General features: G+C 38.1%; 1 protein-coding gene across 4 annotated transcripts in view; it reads right to left on the reverse strand.

The window, feature by feature from the left end:
* Positions 1-25,394, reverse strand: part of Smg1 (SMG1 nonsense mediated mRNA decay associated PI3K related kinase) — a 105,184-nt gene that overhangs the window by 33,174 nt on the left and 46,616 nt on the right. For all 4 annotated transcript variants that reach the window (XM_075971995.1, XM_075971993.1, XM_075971994.1 and 1 more), the window contains 26 exons: positions 24,812-25,081; positions 22,316-22,446; positions 22,046-22,207; positions 21,351-21,469; positions 20,856-20,943; positions 20,665-20,766; positions 18,983-19,123; positions 18,278-18,477; positions 17,700-17,896; positions 17,385-17,549; positions 16,762-16,916; positions 14,961-15,103; positions 14,609-14,810; positions 12,939-13,048; positions 11,169-11,316; positions 10,765-10,924; positions 9,490-9,610; positions 8,028-8,276; positions 6,763-7,047; positions 4,973-5,117; positions 4,722-4,860; positions 3,258-3,488; positions 2,976-3,153; positions 2,087-2,248; positions 1,274-1,491; positions 888-1,042 (listed from right to left, as the gene is read on the reverse strand). In XM_075971995.1, the coding sequence (XP_075828110.1) occupies positions 888-1,042; positions 1,274-1,491; positions 2,087-2,248; positions 2,976-3,153; positions 3,258-3,488; positions 4,722-4,860; positions 4,973-5,117; positions 6,763-7,047; positions 8,028-8,276; positions 9,490-9,610; positions 10,765-10,924; positions 11,169-11,316; positions 12,939-13,048; positions 14,609-14,810; positions 14,961-15,103; positions 16,762-16,916; positions 17,385-17,549; positions 17,700-17,896; positions 18,278-18,477; positions 18,983-19,123; positions 20,665-20,766; positions 20,856-20,943; positions 21,351-21,469; positions 22,046-22,207; positions 22,316-22,446; positions 24,812-25,081 (4,376 nt within the window). The remainder of the gene's footprint in view (positions 1-887; positions 1,043-1,273; positions 1,492-2,086; positions 2,249-2,975; positions 3,154-3,257; positions 3,489-4,721; positions 4,861-4,972; positions 5,118-6,762; positions 7,048-8,027; positions 8,277-9,489; positions 9,611-10,764; positions 10,925-11,168; positions 11,317-12,938; positions 13,049-14,608; positions 14,811-14,960; positions 15,104-16,761; positions 16,917-17,384; positions 17,550-17,699; positions 17,897-18,277; positions 18,478-18,982; positions 19,124-20,664; positions 20,767-20,855; positions 20,944-21,350; positions 21,470-22,045; positions 22,208-22,315; positions 22,447-24,811; positions 25,082-25,394) is intronic.

Below are 25,394 nucleotides of genomic sequence, written 5' to 3' on the forward strand. Positions count from 1 at the left end.
CAGCTAAAACCAAACCCAAATCTCTACTAAAAGATGAATCAAACGGCAAACAGTAAAACCTGGTTCACGAGGGCTAACACAATGGCTCAGTAATTTTAAGGGTATTTGCTGCTAAACTTGAAAACCCAAAGTTTGATCTCCGAGACCTACTGGTAAAAGAGAACACCCAACTCCCATAAATTGTCTTCTTTCCTACATATGCACAGCATACACATATACATAAATGATAAAATGTTCTAATCTGGAGAATCTATCTATACAATGTGGTATTATTCACTAACCATATAACAGACCCATGCATGCCATAGCAAGGTAAACCCTGAAAACATGGCGCTAAATGAAAGTTACAAAAGGACAAATACACCGATTCCACTCATGAGACACCTAAAGCAGGAGAGTTCACAAAGCAAGAAATAAGAACTAGTGGTAATGAGGAGGAAAGTTGGGGCAAACAGAGTTTATTACTGAGTACAGAGCCTTTCTGGAATTGGGAATGATTCTAGCAGAAGGTAGTGGTGATGAAAGCACGGTACTATGAATGCATACTGTAATGCCACTTAACTGTACAGTTCAAAATGGTTAAGACTATGAACCATTGTTGTGCTGATTAACACATTATAAAGAAAAAAAGTAAAGAAAGCAATTGAAAGATGGCTTAGCAGTAAGAGCACTGTCTGCTCTTATAGAGAATCCAGATTCAGTTCCCAGCACCTACACGGCAGCTCACAACCATCCTTAACTCTAGTTTCAGGGGATCTAATGCTCTCTCCTGACTTTGGTAGGCACCAGGCAAATGCGTGGTACACATATATATCTGCAGGCAAACACTCACACACATAAAACGAGTGAGTCTAAAAGACAAAAGTAGTGAAGGAGTGAAGACATACTTGCGCAAGGTGTTGTTGTTCTGGACTCTCTTCACCTCATCCTCCAGCTGCTGAATGCGTCTCAGGACATACATGTGCTGCTGTAACAAAACTCCCAGCCAGAGCTCATCCCAGAGCACAGTGACCCTACGTAGCTCTGCCACAAGCATCTGAACCTGCAGACACAACACATCCACATGGCTCACAAGGCAGCATCAAATCAGACACGAGTAATGCATATCTCATAGAAAACTCCTCGGAAACATATCAACATAGATTAGTGAGACAAATTCTGATTATTTGTAAAGCTTTGGTTCTCTGATATGAGTCCCCTGAGATATTAACTTTAGGGTTTGGGGAGGAGGTTGCAATGAATACTATTTTAAAACAAATTGGTTTTTTTGTACCTGTAAAACCATCGTTGGGTTGGCAGAGGACAGTTTATCTACAATTTTGCTGTAGCAATCCTGCATCATGGCCTGGTCTTCATTTAAACCACTTTTAGGTTCATCTTTGTTGCTATCCTGAGATGCAGGAGGACTTCCTCCTTCACATTCAGAAACCAGCAGTTCTTCTCCTTGAATATTTCCAAGTAAAGTAGGGATCGCAGAGGAAAACTTGTTTCCTACAGTGGGATGCAACAGGGATACATGCACACACTTGGTATGGAAAAGAATAACGTAATTCACAGTCACAGGGCTGTGCATGATGCTAAAGATTATGGTGTTCTACACTTTCACAGGCTGAGCTTTTCACGTATGTTTATAAATACTATAAACTAACAGGGGAAAGCTGGAGGAAGATGGAAAGCAAACAAGAAGCCCTCCCCAGGCAGAGTGTAGAGTGGGATCTAATGTTTACCTTAAACAGCTCTATGCCAAGTTCCTGGTATATTGTAAAGAGTAACAGTAACATGCAAAACATGTATTAAAGACACACATTAGTTACTTCTTCAGTAAGTCAGAACCACTACCAAAAAAAAAAAAAAAAACAAAAAACAAAAAAAAAAACATGCTCTCAACTTAAAAAGACATCACCCAAAGAGACTTAAAATTTTCTAGTAAAATTAAGCAATATTTTAGCTAGGCAAGGGAGTGCACGTCTTTAACACGAGCACTCTGTGGTGCAATACCAATCTGTTCTACATTGAGTGCCAGGCCACTAGGGTGAAACAGTGAGACTCTATCTTAAATAAATAAAAGTATTTTAATGTTGCATACCTGAAGCCTGGGATTCACTGCTAAGTGATATGGTTCCTACTATTGCAGGATACAGTATGAGATGTGGGGAATCTTGGGCCACACGGCAAAGGAGGTTACAAATACTCTGGCGCACATACACTTCAGGGTGGTTTAAGCGTGAGAAAAGCTGTGGAATAATTCCTTCAGGAGAAGATGATAAAGTGATTAAAACCTATGAACTTTGGGAATGCAAAAGGATAAAACCTGATGTATGTCAGCATCAGCACAGATATTAAGGAAGCCAAAGTTCTCCCCGTGGTAACAAGACCCATACAAAATCATTTTTGATTGCAAGTCTGCTTAGGGTAGAACTGTAATCACAGTCCAGAGCAATATAATATTGAATGATATGTTCAACATATGTCTCAAAGAAGGTAAATGAGGTGACTGTGACTAAATTCTCCACTTATTTTCACCACCCTCTCTAAAACTGATTTCTGATAATAAAAAGCTTCAGCCTTTTAGCTTCTCAGTTCTCTACAAGGTAGGAGAAGAGATGTTCATGAGACATCAAATGGTCCAGTATATCCTAAGAACTAGCCTGGCTATTCTCTAACATCTTCAAATAAGGAACATAGAGAAACTATTTCAAGCCAGGCGGTGGTGGCGCACGCCTTTAATGCCAGCACTTGGGAGGCAGAAGCAGGTGGATTTCTGTGAGTTCGAGACCAGCCTGGTCTACAAGAGCTAGTTCCAGGACAGGCTCCAAAAAAACCACAGAGAAACCCTGTCTCGAAAAACAGAGAGAGAGAGAGAGAGAGAGAGAGAGAGAGAGAGCGAGAGAGAGAGAGCGAGAGAGAGAGAGAAACTATTTCAATCCCACTCAGAAACAGATTAATTAAAGAGAGCATTTTAATTTGGTCATTACCTCTCCACGGAGCAGTAGGGGTTGTCTCCAAGCCATGTTCCAGATACTGCCGGAGCTCACCAGCATGCTTCACCAGCAGTCTGAGCAGTCGCAGGGTAGCCATCACAATCACATCATCAGTGCTCTGCTCTGCTCTGCGACTTAAGTGGAGTCTGGGGTCATCCTCATCTAACAGAATCTAAGTGAACAATAAAGGGATAAGGAAACCATTTCTGTTACTACTCCTTTTGTCTAAAGGAAAGAAATTCCAAATAATTTTCTTTAGAAGACTGTGCCACCTACTTGCCCAGCGTTGAGCTTAAGGAAAGTAAAATATGCACTGCAAGATAGTTTGTACAGGCTGAAGATTCTATCTACAACTTTCCTCCATACTTTAATAACACCTTCAGTTGCATTTTCATCGAGTTCAGAAAGCCACGGGCAGCTTGATATTAACTGCCGCCAGATAACATCAACCATGTCATCTTCCTCATTATCTTCACTTTCTGTAATCTGAAGTGTTATATCTTCATCCTAAAGAAATGTGAACATAGAATACTTGAGATGAAATGAAAGAAAGATACACACTCAGATTACCACATGGAAAGATTGTTCTCATATATGATATACTGAATCCATTATTAAGTGTCTCTATGATATACTTACTAACGCAGCCAATAAGGTTTTAAGTGTTTAGGCAAAATTTAAAAGACTTCTCATTTTCTGTATTTTAAATGCTTCTAAACTACAATATTCTGTCTATAGAAAAATTTGTTCAAAGGATGTAAAAAAACAGAATAAACACAACTCTATTTACTATATTGTAAATATACATCACAACAGCTTTAACAGAGATTCATGGGTACAATTTTAGAACAGAACTCAGTCAACAGAATTTAGCCTTGCAAATAAAACCCACACCTTCTTTGAATGCTGCATCTACATATTCAAAGCTACAGAACTACAGAACTTACAGGATACTTTGAGGAGGGGCAACACTGTGCAGTTCACCCAGTCCACTGTTCCCCATATCAGCCAATTTATGGCAATCACCAGTGGCAGAGAATATCACAACTCTTGCCTACATGCACACTCCCACAACCCGGGTCATTTAATTGATGTTAAACATACATAAAGAAGAATTTGGGGAGGGAGATGCCCCCCATGCAATGTCATACTTTAAAAGTTCCCAGGTAGTCTTGTAAAGAGACATTTTCCGAGTTCTGGGGGATTAAACCCACAGTCTCACTCACATACACTGTAAGTGTGTTTTTACCCTAAGTATACTACCAGCCCAAGAACCTAACTTCAGAACAGAAGAGTAATTAAGAGAAAGTAAATTTACACAAAAGGAACTTCACCTATTTCCATCAGAACCATAGAGAAACTACTTGATTTCTCAAGAAATTCTAATCTTAGGAAAAAGATAACTACATATCATCTTAAAATTTGATGATTTTTTATTTGCAACACAAACAACTTAAACCTCATTCACTATTTAATAAAGTAGCCAATTACTGATCCTAGTGGTGGTGACCCACTCCTTTGATCCCAGCAGAGGCAGGCAGATCTCTGTGAGTTTGAGGACAGCCTGGTCTACAGAGTTAGGTCCAGAACAGGTACCATATAGAGAAATCTTCTCTCAAAAGAACCCAAAACAAACAAATAAATGTGGCCAATTTCCTCCAAAAAAAAAAAAAAAAAAAAGAGTTACAACAGGAATGTTGGCACTACTCTCCAAAAATCACTGTATCATGTTTTCCTTGCCTGAATTCCTGCTGGCCGACATACTGCTTGTCCAAGAATACCATATATTCTCTCTTTCTCTTCTTCAGTTATAGTATCTGGAAGCAGATTTTGAACTTCAGATTTTTCTCTAGGCAACAGACGAACACCTTCTCCCTGACTATAAAAATAAACAAGTCATCAAGTATTTCAGGTACCAAAACTCTCCAAAATCAGCATTATATATCTGTTTTGCAGTGTCTTACATTAACTGCACATTGAAACATACATACCTGGCATTGTCAACCACCTTTCTGCCCCACCTATAAGCCCAACTAGCCAATGCTGCCCAAGATTTGGCTACTTCTGGTGCCTGCACTGAAGACAGATGATACAACTGTCCCAAAATGAAGTCAGGTTCTCCAACTCCAATATGCACTGCCAGGACAGGAGAAATAACAAGAGTTCAGTGTTATGTTCATAACTTCTAGTGGTGTTCCCATTGACCTGTTAAGTTTTTATTAATTGTAAGCAAGTAATAAGTCCAATATATCACAGTACATAAATTGTTAATGACCCAAATTTGGGTATTTGTTTTGCGGTGTGACTATATTAAAAGGCATCAGCTTATGTAATCATTTGTGGACACACCCATGCCTATAATGACACTATCTTTAGCAATAGCTTAGGTGTTGGATGTACTGTAGAAATGTCTTATATCCTGCTCTTGAGTGTTAGTCTCTCATGACTAGAACAATTTTAAGCATTTGGTAAAAACAATGCACAGGTGATAAGCATACCATAGAGACCAACAGGGTAAACAGATCTTTACTTCCTTTCTACAGAAAGAAAACTGCTTGGTTTATTGAATTCATATGCCATGGTTTTAAGACATATCCCTTATGAATATAAAGAACTGTTTAATAGATACACTAGAAATATTTTTTTAAAAACTAGTGCAAACCAACAAAATACAATTTAAATAATTTAAACCCTAAGCTTCTTCACAACAAAAATGTAGGTGTGTAAGAAATCAGTTTTCTCCAGAACTGATTAGGATGTAGGTCAGTAAAATTAGCATGCATGAGGTATGGAGTCTATACCCAGCAAAACACGTGCGTGCATACACACACGCGCGCGCACGCACACACACGTAGATAGCGTGTATGAGGCATGAAGTCTATACCCAGCAAAAAAAAATTATAAAAGTGGACACGGTGCCAACTGCCTATAACTCAACATTCAAGACATTCAAAACGGAAAGTTTTGATGTGAGGTCAGTTACAATATGTAGAAAGAAAGATACTATCTCAAAAAAGAAACAGTAGGTGTGGTGACATATTCTTTTAATTCCAGCAGTTGGGCATCAGAGGCAGGAAGATCTCTGTGAGTCTGAAGCCAGACTAGTAGTGCACAGCAACTTCCTGTCCAGCTAGACTATCTCAAAAAGAAATAAGTAAGAAGAAAAAGAAAAAGAAAGGAAAAACAAACAAACAGAAAGTAAGGATGTAGTTCAGTGCTATTAACTCCTGCCTAGTATGCCAAAGACCCTGGATACAATTTCCAGCACCCTCCCCTCTTCAAACAAAACAAGAAGGAAAAGAAGAGGGGTTGGGGATTTAGCTCAGTGGTAGAGCGCTTGCCTAGCAAGTGCAAGGCCCTGGGTTCAGTCCTCAGCTCCAGAAAAAAAAAAAAAAAGGACAAAATAACAAAAAAGACCAAAAAAAGAAGGAAAGAAGAAAAAAAAAGCAATAAATTTTGTTTAATCAGTCATCCTTTGTGGCCAAGTAACTTTGCTAGTATCAGACAGAGTAAGAAACTTGAGTCTTTGTGTGCTTCAACAACCAACAAGCTATGTACCTGTTGTGCCTGACATTTACTCTTTCATGAATCAATGCAAAAATACCCCTTCTAAGTCAGGAAAGGAACTTACATCTGAAAAGCTGGATATACAACATTAAGTACTAGTTACTGCCAATGTGCTATTTTTGTAATTGAATTTTTTGTGGCAAAATACAGCTAGCATAACATTGATTATAACATAAAATTATTTTTAAAGCTAAAAAAAAGAATAAAATTGTACCTGTAGATTCACTCTCAATTCGAGGGTGTTCTTCTCCCACTGCATTAGCAGACGGCAGCTCTATTAGAGCAAGAATATTTCTAGACAAAGTAGAAAGGCCTGGAAAGTTCTGCTGCTGTTGAGCTCTGTACACCTGTCTCAGCTGTCCTGAAATCTCTTTCCATTCTGCTTGGATCCATTTGGCCAGAGTCAGAATTGACTTGGCCACAGCATACTCAGCTTTCGCAGACTTGCAAAAGGATATGGCACAAGAACTCAACATTTCCATTGCGTGTGTTGATTGGCCTATAGAAAAAAAGACATACACATACAAAACCACTGATTTATTTACTCTTAATAGTAGAATAAATTATTTCAAGATTAAGCAATTATTTATTTAGCTATTTAATTTGTTTTTATTTTTAAAAACATGAACTAGGGACTAGAGACATGGGTCCAGGAGTTAAGAGTACCCACTGCTCTTGCAGAAACCCAGGTTCAGTTCCCAGCACCCAAATCAGGTAGGTAGCTTACAACCTCATGCAACTCTAGTTCCAGGGTACCAGCCACAAATGTGACACATATGTATGTACATGCAAGTATTCACATTTTAAAATAAAATAACAGAATTAAGATTCAAATAAATAAAATATGATAAAGTCAGCCAGGCATGATGATACATGCCTTATGAGGTAGAGGCCAGCCTGGCTGACTTAGTAAGTTTCAGATAGGCTAAGAGAGTTAGACCTTGTCATAATAACAATAAAAAAATTCAGGGGCTGGGAAGATGGATCACTGGGTTAAATGCTTGTAATGTAAGTGGCATTAAGGACGATAGTTTGAGTCCCCAGAATCCACAGAAATGCTGAGTAGACATGAAAGACTAAAAATCCAGCACTCAGAGAAGGGCTAGCGGAGATACACAGAACAAGTTGGCTAGTAAGGCTACCTTAACCAAGTGAGTTCTGGGTTCAAGTGAAAAACCTTGCCTCACTATATGAGATGGATATAAATTAAGGACATTGTCAACCTCTAGCCTACAAACATACATGAACACAGATGTGAACTTGCACTCACATGTGTGCTCCCATATATACAAATAAGCAGGCACACGACACTTGCAAAAAGGAAAATAAACGAATCCAGGGATAATCAATGATCTGTGAAAACATGTCTTACTGAAGGACACTGATCTATAAAAGCTGGAAATACTTTTTTTTTCTAAAATACTTCTTACATCACACACAGAAACATGCATTCAGTTTTCCTTATATGCTTTTACTAACCTGCTGTATACAACAACTTGGTTTTTTCAATATCAAGCTCAGGCCCCCATTTTTCATCTACTTGACCTTGAGTGGACAGTTTTTTAAAATGCTGGACTAAGTCCTGGGCAGTGGTTGTCTTTCCCAGCTGAACCTCGCTGCACTGTGCCAGCAGTCTTGTTGCCAAGGACACATTCCCCCGTTTTCTAGCAAATTTTGCTGCAGTCAGACCTAATTCCATGAGATGACTTCTAATTGGTACTGTTTGTTCTGGAAAGAAAAAAAAAACTGTTTCATTAATTCCCAAGTCACTAGCTCCAGACTCTGTTCCCTAAGCATACCCTTCCTCACCACCTTTCCAAAGAGAGCTAATCTTCAAAACCCAACAAGTAGCACAGTTCATGACTTAATACAGTATTAGAATGAAGGAACACGACCAAGAAGAGCAGAGTGAAAATCATTCTCTAGAAGAAATTAACGTTGTAACATCTGAATTGTTAGAAGAGCCTAGGTCAGAGGCTGGAGAGACAACTTGTCAGTTTAGAGCTCCTGCTCTTGCAGAGGAGGGTTTCCAGCACCCACTAGATGGCTCACAACTGCCTGTAACACCAGTTCAAGAGGATACAGCACCCTCTTCTGGCCTCTAGGCACAAATTAAGTACATATACACAAACGCAGGCAAATTCTTATGCACAAAATGAAAATAAATTTGGTTGAAGCAACAAGGAAAATAAGTAACACCAATGTTTATAGCAGCTTCATACTTAGCTACCCAATTAGAAGAACCAAGAACAAATGGAAAAAAACAAAAATGGTGGCACATCCATACAATGGAGTATTTCTAACAATAAAAAAGGCCACTTTACTGACAAGTTAACATGAGAGAACCTTGAAAATATCATGTAAGCTAGCGATGCCAGATATGAGGATGTGGCCTAATTCCATTTATGTGAAAACATCAGCAAACATAAGTCTAATTTACAGAAATAGGAAGCAAATCATCCTGAGACAGGGACAATGTTAGTAACCTGAAAAAAGAGACATGGGACTTTCTAGTGTTAAGAGAAATATTCTCCATCCTGTCTATACTGGTGGGTACATAGAGGTAGATAGGAAAAAACAAACCAAACTGCATACTTAAATATATAATTTATATCTCAGTAAAGTTAACTTTAAGAAAAAGAAAATGGAGGCGGGTGGTGGTGGTGCTCACCTTTAATCCCTGCACTTGGAAGGCAGAGACAGGTAGATCTGTGAGTTCAAGGCCAGCCTAGTCTAGTTCCAGGACAGGCTCCAACACTAGAGAAACCCTGTCTCAAAAACAGGAAAAGAAAATGGGCCCAAGAGGTGGCACATGCTTTTAATCCCAGCATTTGAAAGAAAGGGGTAGGTGGGTCTCTGTGAGTTTGAGGTCAGTCTGGTCTACACAGTAAGTTTTAGGGCAGCCATGGTTATTTAAAGAATGAGAGAAAGAGATAGTTACCTTTAATTTTCTCTAACAGCTGATTTTGGTACATGGTATATCTCAATGCCTGCATCCAAGGTCGCACATCATGTTGTTTACATGAGCGAAGAGCATCACTGAAGAGTGGGATAAGACAGTCCTGGCAGCAGAGAGACAAAAGATTTGTGTAAAACAGTCTCTTCTAATAAGCTCAAGATAGACTACATAGTCTAATTTCTCTATAACCTTCTTCCAACCTGTGCTGGTGTAAATGAGAATGGCCCCGAAAGGTGCGTGTATTTGAATACTTGATCCCCAGTTGGTAGAACTATTTAGGAAGGATTAGTAGATGTGGTCTTGTTGAATGAGTCAATTGGGACAGATTTTGAGGTTTCAAAAGACATTCAGTGTTTCTTACTTTCTCTCTGCTTTCAATTTCGAGATCAAAACGTAAGGTCTCAGCTGCCATGCCTTTGGTCTGATACCCTGAACTTAACCCTTTGAAACTGTATCCCCAAATCAAACACTTTTTTTATGAGCTGCCTTGGCAAGAGTATGTCATCAGAGCAATAAAAAAGAAACTAAGACACACCTAAACAGAAAACCTTTGTTTTAATAAATAAACTCAGAATATTAAGTATAATTTGTCAATATATTTACTAATAAAGTGCATCTGTGAAAATATATATTTACTCTAAACCAAAAATTGCAGAAAAGCATTAAACTATTGATTTCATAATTTTTAAAGGTCGCAAGTTCTTTGCAAAGGTTCTCTTTCTGGTTGAAGTTTACTCTATTAAGAAAGAGAAAGGGTATAAGTTAAATCCAAAATTAACATAAACGAAAAACCAAGATTCATCAATTAGTCAAAACCTTAGATTCTTCCATCTGTCCTATACCACCTCAAATGAAAATCTGTCTAGGAATACATTTTAGATTTAAGTTCACCAGCTTAACCAATTACAAATTCTACTTTAAAAACTGATAAAATGAGGTCTTTGATCTATACTAATATATTAACACTCATAGAGAATACTTACAAAAAAATATACTTCAGGACTAGAGAGATGGCTCTGTTGTTAAGAGCACTTGTTACTCTTTCAAAGGACCAAGATTCAATTCCTAGCACCCACATGGTGGCTCACATTCATTTGTAACTCCAGCCCTAGGGGATCTAATGCCTTCTTCTGGCTTCTAGGGGCACCAGACATGCAAGTGGTGCAGACACATACAGGCAAAACAACCTACCGTACACGTATACTAAACTAAGAAATTTTAAAGAACACACACACACACATACATACACCTACACACCTCTGTTGACAGTCTATTAGAAACCGTGTTCTCGAGAGCAGATGAGCAGTACAACTGCAGGGTACTCAGTACTGGCAAGGATTGTGACACTGTTAGCGTAGACAGTCTTAGTGGTCCAATAGCTATGCGTGAGGTTTGCTTCAAGTACTTTACCACGTTTCTGAAAGAACATATTTGTTGTCAATTAATTAACAAGATTCTTCATCTTGTAACCACTAGAATGAAGTGGCTAAGGCACTACCATTTGGCATAAAAAAAAAAAAAAATCAGGGGTCACAGTAAGGAAAGCAGTCTGCTCTATAGTAGATTATGAGCAAAACAAGATGTCTGCTTTCAGGGGTTTCGACACATCTGTAGTTTCAATTTTTTGCTGCTGCCTGCCAATGTGTACACTTGTGACTCACTCAGTTAAGGACTGCCATTTCTGATCTTGTTCCACATGGTTTAAAGCAGTTGCCAAAAAGACCGAGCTTCTCAACAGCTGGACTTCAATGGATTTCTGAAGCTCCCGTGGGTCTGGGCTGAGCATGTTAGGAAGCAGCTTTTTCATATCTAAACAAGTTACATTGTATTAAGTTAATTTGTTCTTAATGTACAAAGGTATTAAAATATTTTGGCAATATTTAATAAAGTAATTATCATCAGTGAATACCTCCTTTCTTTCCTTAAGGTCAGGTAGCTAGACATTTCAGATAGTGTAAATTTAATAACATAAACTACATTATTTAACATAAAATTATACCTTATGTCTGTAACAATCATCTGCCATTAAAGGTGCAAATACTGGTAAGAAATCTTCTTCACCCCTTCTTTTTACACTCAAAACTTGATTCTATAAATAATGTAACCATTTCAGTGAGGTTTTCCTCCACTTCACTTCATGAAATTTAATCTCACATTTTATTTAATGGTGTGCACTGTGTGACCAGAAGTCAACCTCCAGTATCATTCCTCTAGTCTCATCCATCTTTTTTTATCAGTGTCTCAATGGCCAGCCTACTCTGCTGCTCTAGCACTAGGATTACAAGCATATGCCATTATACAACACTTTTTGACAGATGCTATGGACTGAACTCAGCTCCTCATGTTTGTATGACAAATAGTTTAGTGACTGAGATAGCTCCTCAATCCTAAGCTTACTGGTATATATTTAATTAATTAATTATATACCATATAATAACTATATACCATACCAACTAATAACTATAGCCAAATTCACTTATACCAGAAAAAAAAAACCAAACTAATTCTAAGACAAGTATGATTTTTTAAGACTTGAAATTAAGTTCAGAGATAAGTACACTTCAACAGTGAGCACCTTATATAAGAAACCAAAACTGCCAGGTATAGTGGAATCTGTCTTTAACCCCAGCACTCAGAAAGCAAACATAGCAGGACCTATGAATTCAGGCCAAGTCTACATATTGAGTTCCAAAAGAACACAAAAAAACAAAATCAAAGTTACAGATAGGAAAATTAGTTTTAAATGACTCACCTCTCTTTTAAAAAAAAAGAGCACAATTTTTCCAAAATGTAAATGAAAAGGCTAATTACATGGAAACAATACTACACATCTTGGCCAACGGTGAGCCAACGGTGAAAGCCTTTATAGTCAAATACCCATCAAGGATGCACCTGGTTTGTTTTTACAGAAGTACTTGAGAGCTTACATGATGCATCCTACTCTCCATGAGGCAAACCTCAATCTGTACAGCACATCTCTAAATGCCTCAACAGCAGTGATATACAGTACGCTCATATAGATGAAAATTAAGGAAACTGCAGCCCAAACACTTATTTGTGCTTTTTCAATTAAATGTCTACATCAATCTAAAAGTCTTAATGTCACCTTTTCACAGTTTTAATTTTTTGTTGTTGTTTGTTTTGAGACAGGATTTCACTGGGTAATGGCGAGAACTCAGAGGTCCGCCTGCCTCTGCCTTTGGAGTCCTGGGATTAAAGGTGTGCGCCACCATTGCCAGTTTAATTTTAACTGAGCCACTTTTTCATTTGCCTCATCAACTATTAATAGCACAATTTTGGTGAAATATGTTGCTTCATATAGTATAGGACTCCAAATAAATATACAAGAACTTACAGGTTTCCTAGTAAAACAAAAACTATGCAAACTTTTAAGAAACTTGCCATGAAAAAAAAAAACTGTTCTCAAATACCTATTTTTTCTTTTGATCCTCCAGCAAGTAGATTAATATTTTCTCCTGGTAACAATTCCAATTGCTCAGTGCATTCAACAAACTCTCCAGACTCAAAGCTGCTTAGTGACCTGTAATTAAAATACCCATCAGCTTGTGTTAGGCCTCACCAGCCCTGTGTAACCTGGGAACAATGGGAAGAACAAGCAGTAGAAGGGAGCAACTTTTCAAAGAAATGGATTTAGAAATACCATTTCATCTTGATGGGGCTCCCATTTCAGTAAAGTCCTAGCCATGACCACCAGTTGAGCCTTCTCACCTCTGGCTCTCCTTTCTCTTTCTGTGAACCTATTAATACACTGGCAGTAGATTCTACATCAAGTAAGTCTTCAACACTTGCTTTCTCCAAGCCACCTGCTGGCCTCTCTCCCCATGAAAAGCGTCCTAATGTCTCAGTTTTATACCTCAGTCCTGACTCTTTCACTGAGACATCTCCCAAACCTTTGTGGGGTTTTTTGTTTTGTTTTGTTAAATCATTTACCATCCCTGAAAGAATTCCAACTATTTCCTTTTCTGTAATCATTTCCTATAGCTCTGACACTCCAGTGCCAAGATGAGAGGCCCCACTCATACAAGCTCCACACCTCTCCTCTGCCCCATCTCTACTAAAGATATCCCCCAACCAGGAGTAAGATTTATGTTCTCAACCTCTCTTTTCTATCTTTTTCAGGCAAGCTGGTTTGGAATTCACTTATGTAACTAAGGATGTTTGTCCTTCTGTCTCCTCCACCTTTCTAGTGCTGGGATTACTGACTACACCACCACCATTCACTGGATCCCTTCTCTTATCACTGAGTCTGAAAACAGCAATGGAAATATTCATCAGTTGGCTTACCCCATTCCTATTACAACTACAACAGTATCAACAGTTGCTTCTCAGGTTATTTAAACACTATTATCTATCCTACTACACGACCTTAGGCTTTCTGGCAGCGCCCCCCCCCCCCCCCGCATGTCCCCACTGTACTCTACAGTTCTACGCTTTCAACTGCTGACAAGATACACCCCCCCCCCCAAAAAAAACCAAACTTAGACTTTAATTTCTTCTGACCTCACCCATTCTGCCACAGCTATCCTAAACTGTCTATGCCTAACTTTAACTATTTTCCTTGAGGCACAGAAAAGACAAGTAATCCTTTGTCAGGATTTTTTCCCTCCCATTTCTTCTCTTTCTATTTTCAAGAGTTAGAAGCAGTGTGTTTTGTCCTGCTATACTATACCCGATGCTTCCCACAGATTATGTGTTCAGTTACCAGGAAAGCAAGGACAGTGAACCAACTCTGATGAGCTTTGCCCTTCCAGTCATGTGTCTGGAATGCAGTAAATCCGCAATTTTGAGATGCATAATTAAAGAAAAACAAAGAATATAACTTAGAGATATTCACAAACTCTCACCGTTAAAACAAATTTTCTTTAAATATTTAACAGTACTTCAGAAACATAGCTGTCCTGTGTGAGCCTCTCTAAAGCAGTGCCTCTTGATATATAATTCTATCTTCCAACTAAGAAGATTCCTTCCTTACCCCACTGTTGGTTTCCTCTTATAAATATGACCAATTTTAGTATTTGCCACCACAGAGGAAGACTACTTATCAACAGAGCAGAGGACGCTGACTAGATGCAGCCATTACTTGATATAATTGAAATCAGCTTTCAGATTGAGTGAAGTGCTGCTGGTGTTCTTCTTCAGATCATGGACAGCATTCTGCCACTCCTGCACAGCAGCCCAATCCGCAATAGAGATGTAGCACTCGCAGGCCTTATTCCCTAGGTAATTGATAACTTCAGGGGAACAATCAGTTGGCTTGGACAGCACAGTTTTCCTGGATTCGCCTGAAAGGTATTTGATTAAGAAAGAAGACAGAAACTGAGAACTGTAAATATTTCATAGACCATAAACACCTGGAAACATATGGTAAGTTTACCTGGACAAATAAATGCACTGTAACTTTGACATTGTTAATATAAACGCTGAATGCTCACCATTAAGAGAGTGTTTGGGGCTGGCACTGTTACGTCCAGCATTAGCCAATGTGAGAACAGATTTGTCAAAGCTGGAGATGCAGCAATCAACACCTGTCATGGCACAAAGGTGCTCCTGATACTCCACAGAGGCCTTTTCAAACCTTAAATACAAATTAAAGCAGTCTTATTTTTTTTAATCACTCAAATGAAACTCCTTCTAAAAAAGAATTAATGGTGAGAGAATGAATTACTTGACGAACTGCACCTGGACATAGAGTCGGCTATTTGGAGGGGTAAATTAGATCTCTGCCTCATACCAAGACAGTATAAAACTAGTGGGCCCGGCAGTGGTGTGGCGCACGCCTTTAATCCCAGCACTTGGGAGGTAGAGACAGGCAGATCTCAGTGAGTTCAAGGCCAGCCTGGTCTATAGAGTGAGTTCCAGGACAACCAAGACTGTTACACAGAGAAACCCTGTCTTGAAAACCCAAAACCAAAACAGACAAGCAAAAACAAAAAAAAAAAAAAAAAAAAAACAAAACAAAAAACAAAAAAACAAAAAAACAACCAAACCACTAGCATAAACTACTGATAATAACTACTTTGATATACAACAATATTTCAAAAGTATGCCAAATTAGTATGCACTCACAAATAAGCAATGATGTCCATTAAGAAAACTCAGGCCAGGCGGTGGTGGTATACACTTTTTTTTTTTTTTTTTTTTTTTTTTTTTTTTTTTGTTTTTTTGTTTTTCGAGACAGGGTTTCTCTGTGGTTTTGGAGCCTGTCCTGGAACTAGCTCTTGTAGATCAGGCTGGCCTCAAACTCAGAGATCCGCCTGCCTCTGCCTCCCAAGTGCTGGGATTAAAAGCGTACGCCGCCACCACCACCCGGCTTGGTGGCGTACACCTTTAATCCCAACAGTAGGGAGGCAGAGGCAGGCAGATCTACAGATCTGGATCTATGTTAGTTCAAGGCCAGCCTGGTCTACAAAATGAGTTCCAGGGCAGTCTCCAAAACTACAAAGAGAAACCCTGCCTCAAAAAAAAAAAACAGCAAAAGAAAAATGAGATTGTAGAAGATATTTTTTTTTTACAATATTGGTGAGTAGAAAAGCCATGCAACTCTGTAGATAGACTGATGTTTCTACAGCAGAGGTTAAAAAACTACCACACTCGGGGCTGGAGAGATGGCTCAGTGGTTAAGAGCATTGCCTGCTCTTCCAAAGGTCCGGAGTTCAATTCCCAGCAACCACATGGTGGCTCACAACCATCTGAAATGAGATCTGATGCCCTCTTCTGGCTGCAGACACACAGACAGAATACTGTATACATAATAAATAAATAAATATTAAAAAAAAAAAACTACCACACTAAGAAAATGTAGATTTAGACACACCAAAATCTACAGACACTAGGTTATTTATCTTTCCAAATTTAAGTGGTTACCTCTTTACAAATTCCTAAAAACTACTTAAACTTAAATGAGGTATACATTCCATTGACAGAGTTGTGAGTAAACACTCCAGCAAAAAGTATTACACCTGAATCATATGTGGAAGGTTTTCAATCAAAAATCCTATTTAAAACCATTCATGACTGAAAAACCTTGTTTTCTAGTATGATTTCTCATAACCTCCTACTTAAGTGAGGCACTCATGTATGGCTGCTAATAAAAGAACAAATGAAAGATGCCCCCTACTGAAGTGATTATAGCAGGCTTCATACTCAAAATAGATAAAGCTATTTTCATGATTATATAATACAAAGGATTTGAACATAAAAACCCTATCATTCATTTCTTTCCTTCTAACTTACCTCCCTTCAGCCTGCTGAGCCACTGAGTTAATCCAGAGAAGGTTTTTACCAACAGCTGAAGATGACCAAACAGCAATTCCCTGTATAGCTTCAGGACAATGGAGCTCACACAGTGCTTCTACCACCATCATGATAGTTACTTCTAATTCATTCCCCTGAAAACAGCAGGCAGATTAGTCACAGACCTCAACACCACTGAAAAATTTCTACTGAACTTATAAACTACTGGCCACAACTTACATATATTTAACAATTTCTTTCACGCTATTTAGCTTAATTAACTTAAAAAACATTTATTAAGGAGTAAGTATTCTGTTGTTTTAGATTCTATTTATTTATTCTGAACCTAATTAAATTAAGAACTTCCCAAAACACTCTAAGAATGTGATCCACATACAAACTTCTTACAATTATTCCTAAAGTCCCAGTCTTTAAGAATAAAAAGTTCATATTTTTAACATTTTCTATGTAAAAAACATAAATGACTGGGGGAATCATTAGTTTTATAAAATATTGGATGAAGAGCCTTGAGAAAGAACTGAAGTTAACTTATCTGTAGACTGAATTTCATCAGAGATCAAACCCAAATTTCTACAGCTAAAATGTATTCCCAATGACCTTACCTGAGTTAGACTATTTGCTTTCATTTCAGTCAGTAAGTCAAAGCCATGTCTCACTGTCACAGCAGGCTGACCTGCCAACAACCCTACCCTCATGATGGAGAGGCGGATCCGAGTAAGCCAGTCTTGACAAGTCTGTCGATTGGTATAGAAAAAAGTCCTAATGACCTTTAAAAAAAAAAAAAAAAGGAAAGAAGAACTAAGTACTGGTTCAAGTTATTGTGAAGATACCTTGAATACATATAAACTAAATAGACATGGTTACTGTTTCACAATGACTCTGTTACAAAGCACCACTATAATTCTATGGACGCCAACCTTGGGGGGTGATGTTAACGCATTTGCACATCCCTCATAGGCATTATACATTAATTTCTCCAGGTTCTCCAGATACTGAAGCAGAAGAACAAGTCTAAGCTGATTGCTTCCATGGCCTTCGTCATTATCTGCAGTGGTCCACTGACTAACATCCTGGTCAGGGTTTAGTGTGTGGGCTGCAAGACTTCTAATGATACCTAAAAACAAAGGCAGCAACACTATGAATCAGAGAAAACTCTTAATAAATCAATTTACAAATTATCCTGTTTATATACGCATCAATTTAAAATAAAACAAAAACCAAAGATTAAATATCTTTCATTTTGGGGGGAAATGTTTGTTCCATATAACCTTAAGCTTTTGAACAAAAACAGACATACACATACATGGCAATACAATTACTTAATAAAACCTTCTTTTAAAGTCATATCTAGAACTAATTTAGTGAACAGTACAGAAAAAAAAAAAAACACATCTGAACCCTACCAATTATAAAGCCAGGATTTCTGAAGTTAAAAGGCCTAGAAATTTATCTACATCACAGAGTTTGAAGAATGCCAAATTAAATTTCTGGTTACCTTCAATTGTCTGGAACGTGTCCTGAGCTCTGCCCAGTGGGGTTCGCAACTTTGAAAGAACAGTAAACTGCGCAGCTTCCCAAATAGCCCACTGCCAAAGGACAGCATCTGTCTTTAGAAGATTGCGGGGAATTGTAGATTGGTCACGCTTATCCAGCCTCTGGCAGCTATAGAACAATCTTTCTAACCAATTGTCCTTCCTGGGAAAAGTAGTTTCATATGTAACAGACAATGACAACTTCATCTTAATAATCAAAACAAGTACAAGGGGAATGGGAATAGGGACAATTTTTCATACCAAAAGAAGCCACTAAACTTTAAGAACAGGCTGGAATGTAATGAAACTGAATTACTGGCTACATTGCTCATAACTATTTGGCCTTCAGGTTACATTTCATTCACTACAACCGAACATCTTAACAATAAATATCATCTCCAACCCTCCCTCCAAAGCATTCATGGCAATCAGATCAATCAACTGTCAATCACATTTCACCAGTGAAAGTCACAGCCCATGTCTGTTCCCACAAACGCTACCTTCAAAGCAGTATCTATCTCCAAAGCTGATAAAAATCATATGAGCCACCAAACAATGTTACCTTCCAATGGGGCCCATTGGATCAATGTTTTCTCAAATGTGGATGTAATCATCACAAGAGTCTTAGCAGTACTGCTCTCTAATGAAATCATCAGAGCCTTACTTACCCTGTTCGGTGAGAGTTCCCATACAAAATGAAACTGATGACATCAGAAAAGTCCTGAGGGTGGAACGTGTTACTTGGTGCTTTACTCATGTGGCTTCTCAATGCTAGAGAAATTTCCTGAATCTCTGTGTGGTTGTTATTGCTGTTAACAAAAAAGTCATCGTCATGAAAGATATTTTAGAAGGAAGGTTAGCAGATTCTATAAATGGAGTACTGGAACTTCATTGGAAGCAAAAATAAAACCAAGGCTTAAAAATGGATAGAGGATGCCAGGAGTGGTTGTCCATGCCTTTACTCACAGTATTAAGGAAGCAGAAGCAGGCAGATCCCTGAGTGTAAGGCCAGCTTGGTCTACCTAGCAAATTCTAGATATGCCTATGGTTATATAATGAGAACCTACCTTTAAAAATAAAAAAAGCTGGGTGTTAGTGCTAAATGCCTTTAATTCCAGCACTCAGAAGGCATGATTTACTGAGTAAGTTCTAAAACCAGGGCTACAAAGAAAAATCTTGTATCAAAAACCAAAACCAAAACAAAAAAATAAGAGTGTGAGTGTGTGTTATAATTTCACAATTTTAGAATCTTAAAGGTTCCCAATTGTTAATGCAGAAGGCTGGAGAGATGGTTCAATGTTAAGAGTAATCAGTGCTCTTGTTGCTCTTCCAGATGACCTGAGTTCAATTCCCAGCACCCACACAGGTGACTCACCTACAGGGGACAGACACACTCACAAACAAACACAAAAAGTAAAAATAAAATCTTAAAAAAGGCTGTTAGCGTATACCTGTAATTCCAGGATTTGGGAGGCAGGAAGATCCTGAGTTCAAGACCAATTTGGGACTATCGTGCACTACAACATGAGACCTTGCCAATAATAACAACAATCATGATGATGATGATGATGATAATGTTAAAATGAAAAAGGGAAAAGAGAGAGGGTACGTACTGGGGATGTAGTTCAGTCAGTGGAATGCTTGTCCAGCACAAAGCCCTAGGTTTGCTCACAGACAGAATAAACTGAACACAGTGATGCACACCTACAATCCCAGCACTTTGGAGGAAGGCCAGAGAATCTAGAGTTTAGGATTTTCCTTGGCTGTATAAAAAGTTGGAGGCTAGCTTGGGATAAGTGAAACCCTATCTCAAAAACAAAACAAATTCTCCAAAATCAACTTAATCAAAAGTCATAAAAGTTTATGTAACATCTTTGTCCTGCCTGACCTCAGCAGGCACCCGGCATACACATGGTGGTACAGAGAGAAACACACACACAGGCAAAACACTCAGACACTAAAGAAAATAAATCCTTTAATAAACATCTAACTCTCTTGAATTTGAGGCCAGCCTGGTCTACAGAGCAAGTTCCAGGACAGCCAAAGCTACACGGAGAAACCCTCCCTTAAAGAAACAAAACAAAAAAATTTAATTACTAAGTAATGGATTTGGGGTACTACATGAATTATTCTACCCTAATTATTATAAGATGACAGAGATTACCAAAAAAAAAAAAAAAAAAAAAAGTTTTCTGCTTCTAGGTCTCCAAAAATTTCCTCTGACATGCCATTGATCACTAAGAAGTATCATGCAATATGTTAAATTAATGCACTAAACATGATGATTAATCTTTTACTATGGTAGACAATTACAAAGCAGTAAAAACATAGCAAGCCAAAACAGTTATACCTTAGTACAACATCTAAAGGAATTGACTTCAGTAGCTTTCCAAAGGCCTGTCGAATACGAGTTCCACTATGGACAAGCTGAACACGGCAGACATCAACACACCTATGAAAAATAACAGATAAAGCAGGTGTGGTAGCATTCCCATGCCATTATAGCCAGAGCCAAAGATTCAGTCTCTACCTAGTCCATACCTCTGCAGCAGATCATCTGGCAAGGAAGAAGACAGAGCATGGAGACTGCTGCATGCTTGCAAACAGATATTCACATCTTCAACGAGAGCTATTATTAAAAAGGGAAAGTAACTTTCAGTTTGCACCCCTTAAAAGTACATTTCAGTCAACATAACATTCTGAACCCATCCATTCTTCATTTACTCACTCACTCATCAAACAAGATGCACCTAATATGGATTATACCCTACTCTTGCCTGGAAACCTCACTGGGAGAAACACCTAGGAAATTAATATTCAACAAAATTCAAGTTCATGGAATAAAGTTAAGGTTGAAAATTTGACAATTCAATTATTTTTCAAATAGAATAAAAATTAATCAAGACTACTATATATGGAATTAAAATAGGAACTACTCACTTCATGGCAGAAGAGTGCTGCTGTAACTACCTTCTCCCATTAACCAATATTACCTTTTAAAGGGTAAACAAAATGAAAACATAAGAAGTCTCTTACTGTTGGCTAAAAGGCCTTTGGAAAATTTATGAAAAGATGGAAGGGAAAATAAAGGTGCATATGTTTCAGACTTCTTCATTAGTACAGCCACTTCCAAAGCCCATGTCATTAATAATTTCCTGAAACATAAAATAAACAGTTGGCTTTACATTTAAAAAAAAAAAAAACACTTTCTTCTACCAGTTTTCATTTTATTTTTCAAACAACACAAGTAAAAATAAAATTAAATAAATAAATAAATAAATAAATAAAAGGTGGAGCTGGAGAATCTGCAGTGGCTGAGTGCATAGTACCCTTGCAGAGGACTGATGTTCAGTTTCCAACACCCACATCAGCCAGCTCACAACAATCTGTTACTCCTCCGCCAGGGAAATCTAATACCACAAGCCTCCAAGAGTGCTGCCCTCACAGAGATACACAAAAATATACATATTTAAAAGTAAAATAAACCTACAAATAAAAAGCTAAGTCTAGAGAAATTTGTTTCTGCATCATGGTATTCTGTTTCTAAAAAGCAGCATGATGCCACTAGAAAATGGCCCCAAAGTAGAGCCCAGCAGGGTACATAAAAATCAAGTAACCAAATCCAATCAGGTGCTTCACAATGAAGCTGCAATCTAAATTTCTTAGCCTCAAATCACAAAGAATTAATAAACTTAGGAACTCAGTATTATTTTAAAAAATTATTTATGTACCTGGTGTCCTGGTTAAGATTTTCTTTCTTTAGCAATATTCCCAAAAGATTTAATATAATTGAGAAATGTTTCTTTGTGGCTGTAGTTACAGTACTAATCACGGCACCATCAAATAAGGAAGGAGATGAAGAGCTAAGACTACTGGATATGAAGTGATCATGCCTGAAAGACAAAGTGGAGAGCATCTTTTCAGCTGTCATTAAATGAAGACAACAAACTAAAGAAACATTTCTTGTTTTTTTTCCTTCTGAGGACCTGTGAACACAGTACCTGGTACAATGGGAATACAGGGTGTACAACACTGCATACTGGATTGCAGGGAAGTGAACAGCTAGGTCACTATGCACAATCATCAGATTCTTACTCAACAGTGCAAACACAGTTGGAGACAGTGCCCACATCTGCCAAGGTAAAAACAGACAAAGTATATTTATGGCTCCCCCGAGACACACACAAGCATACACAAGCAATCTACCTTTGGAATCAAAGGTGCTTAGACACTTAAAACCTAAAGCAACGGTCTAAAACTTGGAAATTATCTAGTACACAAAGCTGAGGTCTTCAGCTAACATTCCCTCAAGTTAGGCTGAGTGGCATCGTCATAAGCCAGTCAAAACAAGGAGTAGCTGGCTGCCTCTGATATAACTTTCTTTACAAAGTGAGAACATAATAAAGTATAGTTCAATCAAGCTATTTAAAACAAAAGCAACTAAACAGATGTACAACTAAATCTGGGGCAAATGGCCAGTTTGCTGATGCTTGTCTAGGTTAAGCAAAGTCCTTGATACACTACTCTTTGTACTCTTTGATACAAAGCCTACATTTGCTCAACTTTTAGCATATTACAAATGGCAAGGTATCTTGTTCAATAACAAAGCCAGCAATCCTGCCTCTCTAAGCCTTTTCCACCTATTCCTTTTCCTCTAAGACACAATTGCTCCATCTAACTACCTGCCTCATACATCGATTTTTCAGAATGCCAAATCACTGATCGTAAACCTTATCCAATCTACAGGATTGGATAATACAGGACATGAATTTCTCAATAAAACTTAGGCGTATTAAGAAGAGAGTTTCCCACAAGCTTCATATGTAAGGAGTAAGTATCATAGAGGAAGGGGCATCTACGGGACAGCATGGATACGCTGAGCATACAAGCTAAAGAAAGTAAGCATGAACATCGAGTCTTAGAAAACATTATCGTTTAATACAAAACATTCCTCTCTCCTTAAATTATTGTTTCTGTATGGTTCAATAGAAAGAATATATAAACTAGTACAATAATTATAAAATCAAAAGGATATAGCCAGATTTATTAGTACAAGTCTATAATTCCAATACTTAAGAGGCAAAGGCAGAAGTGTGGGTAGACAAGACAGAGCTAACTCAAAAAAAGAAGGGGGGGTGTTAGTGATGCCACTTCAAATTTATTATTACACCATTTGATTTTTTGTGATACTGGGATTGAATCCAAACACTCTGCCACTTAGTTACATACCCAATCCTCTTCCCCCACACACACCCAGTATGCTTCTGTATATATAAATGTTTTCATTAAGACATTTTCATTCATGTACATAATGTATTTTGGTCACATCTGCACCTATCCAATTGCCCTATGATCCCATGCATTCCCACTGAACACTTTCTTAAACTCTCTACTTCAACTGTGTGTCTGTTTAAGATCCAACAAATTTATTAGTATTGTTTATAGGAACATGAGCACCTAATCTGAGGATACACACACACACACACACACACACACACACACACACACACACACAAGTCTTTCTCCCCATCACTAACTATTAATTTTGTAATAAGAATTTCTAAAAGGGATAAAGAACTTTTCATTTTTTGACAGAGTCTCACTGTGTGGACTAATACCTAATTGCAGGCTGGTCTAGAACTGGCAGTTCTTCTATCTCCACTCTCTAGGTGCTCAGACTATAAGCATGTACTACCACATCTGGCTGAAAAATTTTTCCCATTTAGTTTGTATTATTATTTTTATGATGGTGGTGGTGGTGTGTGTATGTGTACACACATGCTAGATTTCAAGTTACAAGCTACTGTGAGCAGCCTGACAAGAATTCCAGGTCCTCTTTTGAAGTTGGGGGGGGGGGGGGAAGTGCTATTTCTTCTTCCAAAAAAAGACAAAGAAAAAAATGTGAGTCTGGGCTGAGAAGCTGGCTCAGTGGGTAAAGCACTTGCCATGCAAGCACAAGGACATGAGTTCAAACTACCAACACCCACATAAAGTAGGCACAAATCTGTAATCCCAGCCCTCAAGAGACAGACAAACAGAAACCTGGAACTCACTGGACTAACTAGCTGAATTAGTGATGCACAAATTCAATGAAAGACCATATCTCAAAAAATAAGATGGGAAGCAATTAAAGAAAGTACTAAATGTTGAACTCTGTCCCCAACCCACAAATAAAATATGAGGTTATGAATGGACATGGTGATACATGCCTATAACCTCAGCACCTAAAGTTAATCTGGCCTATATAGACTCTATTACAAAAAAAGAAGAGAAACAAAAAGAAAACAAGATAGCAAAGGGTAAAGAGGGCTTAACTATGGATAGTCTTTATGGCTAGGAGTGGTGGCATATTCCAATAATCCCAGTCAGTACTCAGGAGGCTAAAGCAAGAACACAACAAGTTCATGGCTGACCTATGCCACACAGTAGATCCCTGCCTTAAAACCAGAAATAACGCTAAATGCATAAATAACGAATCTTTACAATTAAAGACTCACCCCAATTAATGAGTTTTTGGCATTTCCAATTGTTGTCAGGGCACTGAGATCAAATATAACTACAAAGTTGGCATTGTCAACATTGAACACATGATTCTGAAAAGCCTCGTGTTTAATCTCAGAACAGGCATCAGGGAGCTGGAGACTGTGTAGCAGATTGTTTAGTGCACAAGTCATTTCTCCCAAAATTAATTTATAGGCAGTCTCCAGAACAGGAATATTCTTCAAGCTGAGCACTGCTTGATAAACAGCATGGGCCACAGCAACAACCTAAAAAAGAAAATTTCAGTAAAGTGGTTAAAAATCACTCTATATAGCATGCTAGGGAGATCACCATGCAAGATTTAGATACTCACAGTCCGTTAACGCCCAAAAGGTTCATTTTACAAGACCAACCTTAGGGAACATATATATTGGTGAGCTTTTTACAAAGCTCTATGGATTTATTATAAAGAATGCTCTAAAAGCTGCTAATGTGAAACTTCACAAGAAGCATTGCAGGATATTTTGTTGTTGTTGCTGTATTTTTAAATCAATACCAATACATATACAACAGCAGTTTAAGCTTGATTCCCCCATCTAG

Source organism: Microtus pennsylvanicus, chromosome 5, assembly GCF_037038515.1.
Source record: "Microtus pennsylvanicus isolate mMicPen1 chromosome 5, mMicPen1.hap1, whole genome shotgun sequence".
Lineage (NCBI taxonomy): Eukaryota > Metazoa > Chordata > Mammalia > Rodentia > Cricetidae > Microtus > Microtus pennsylvanicus.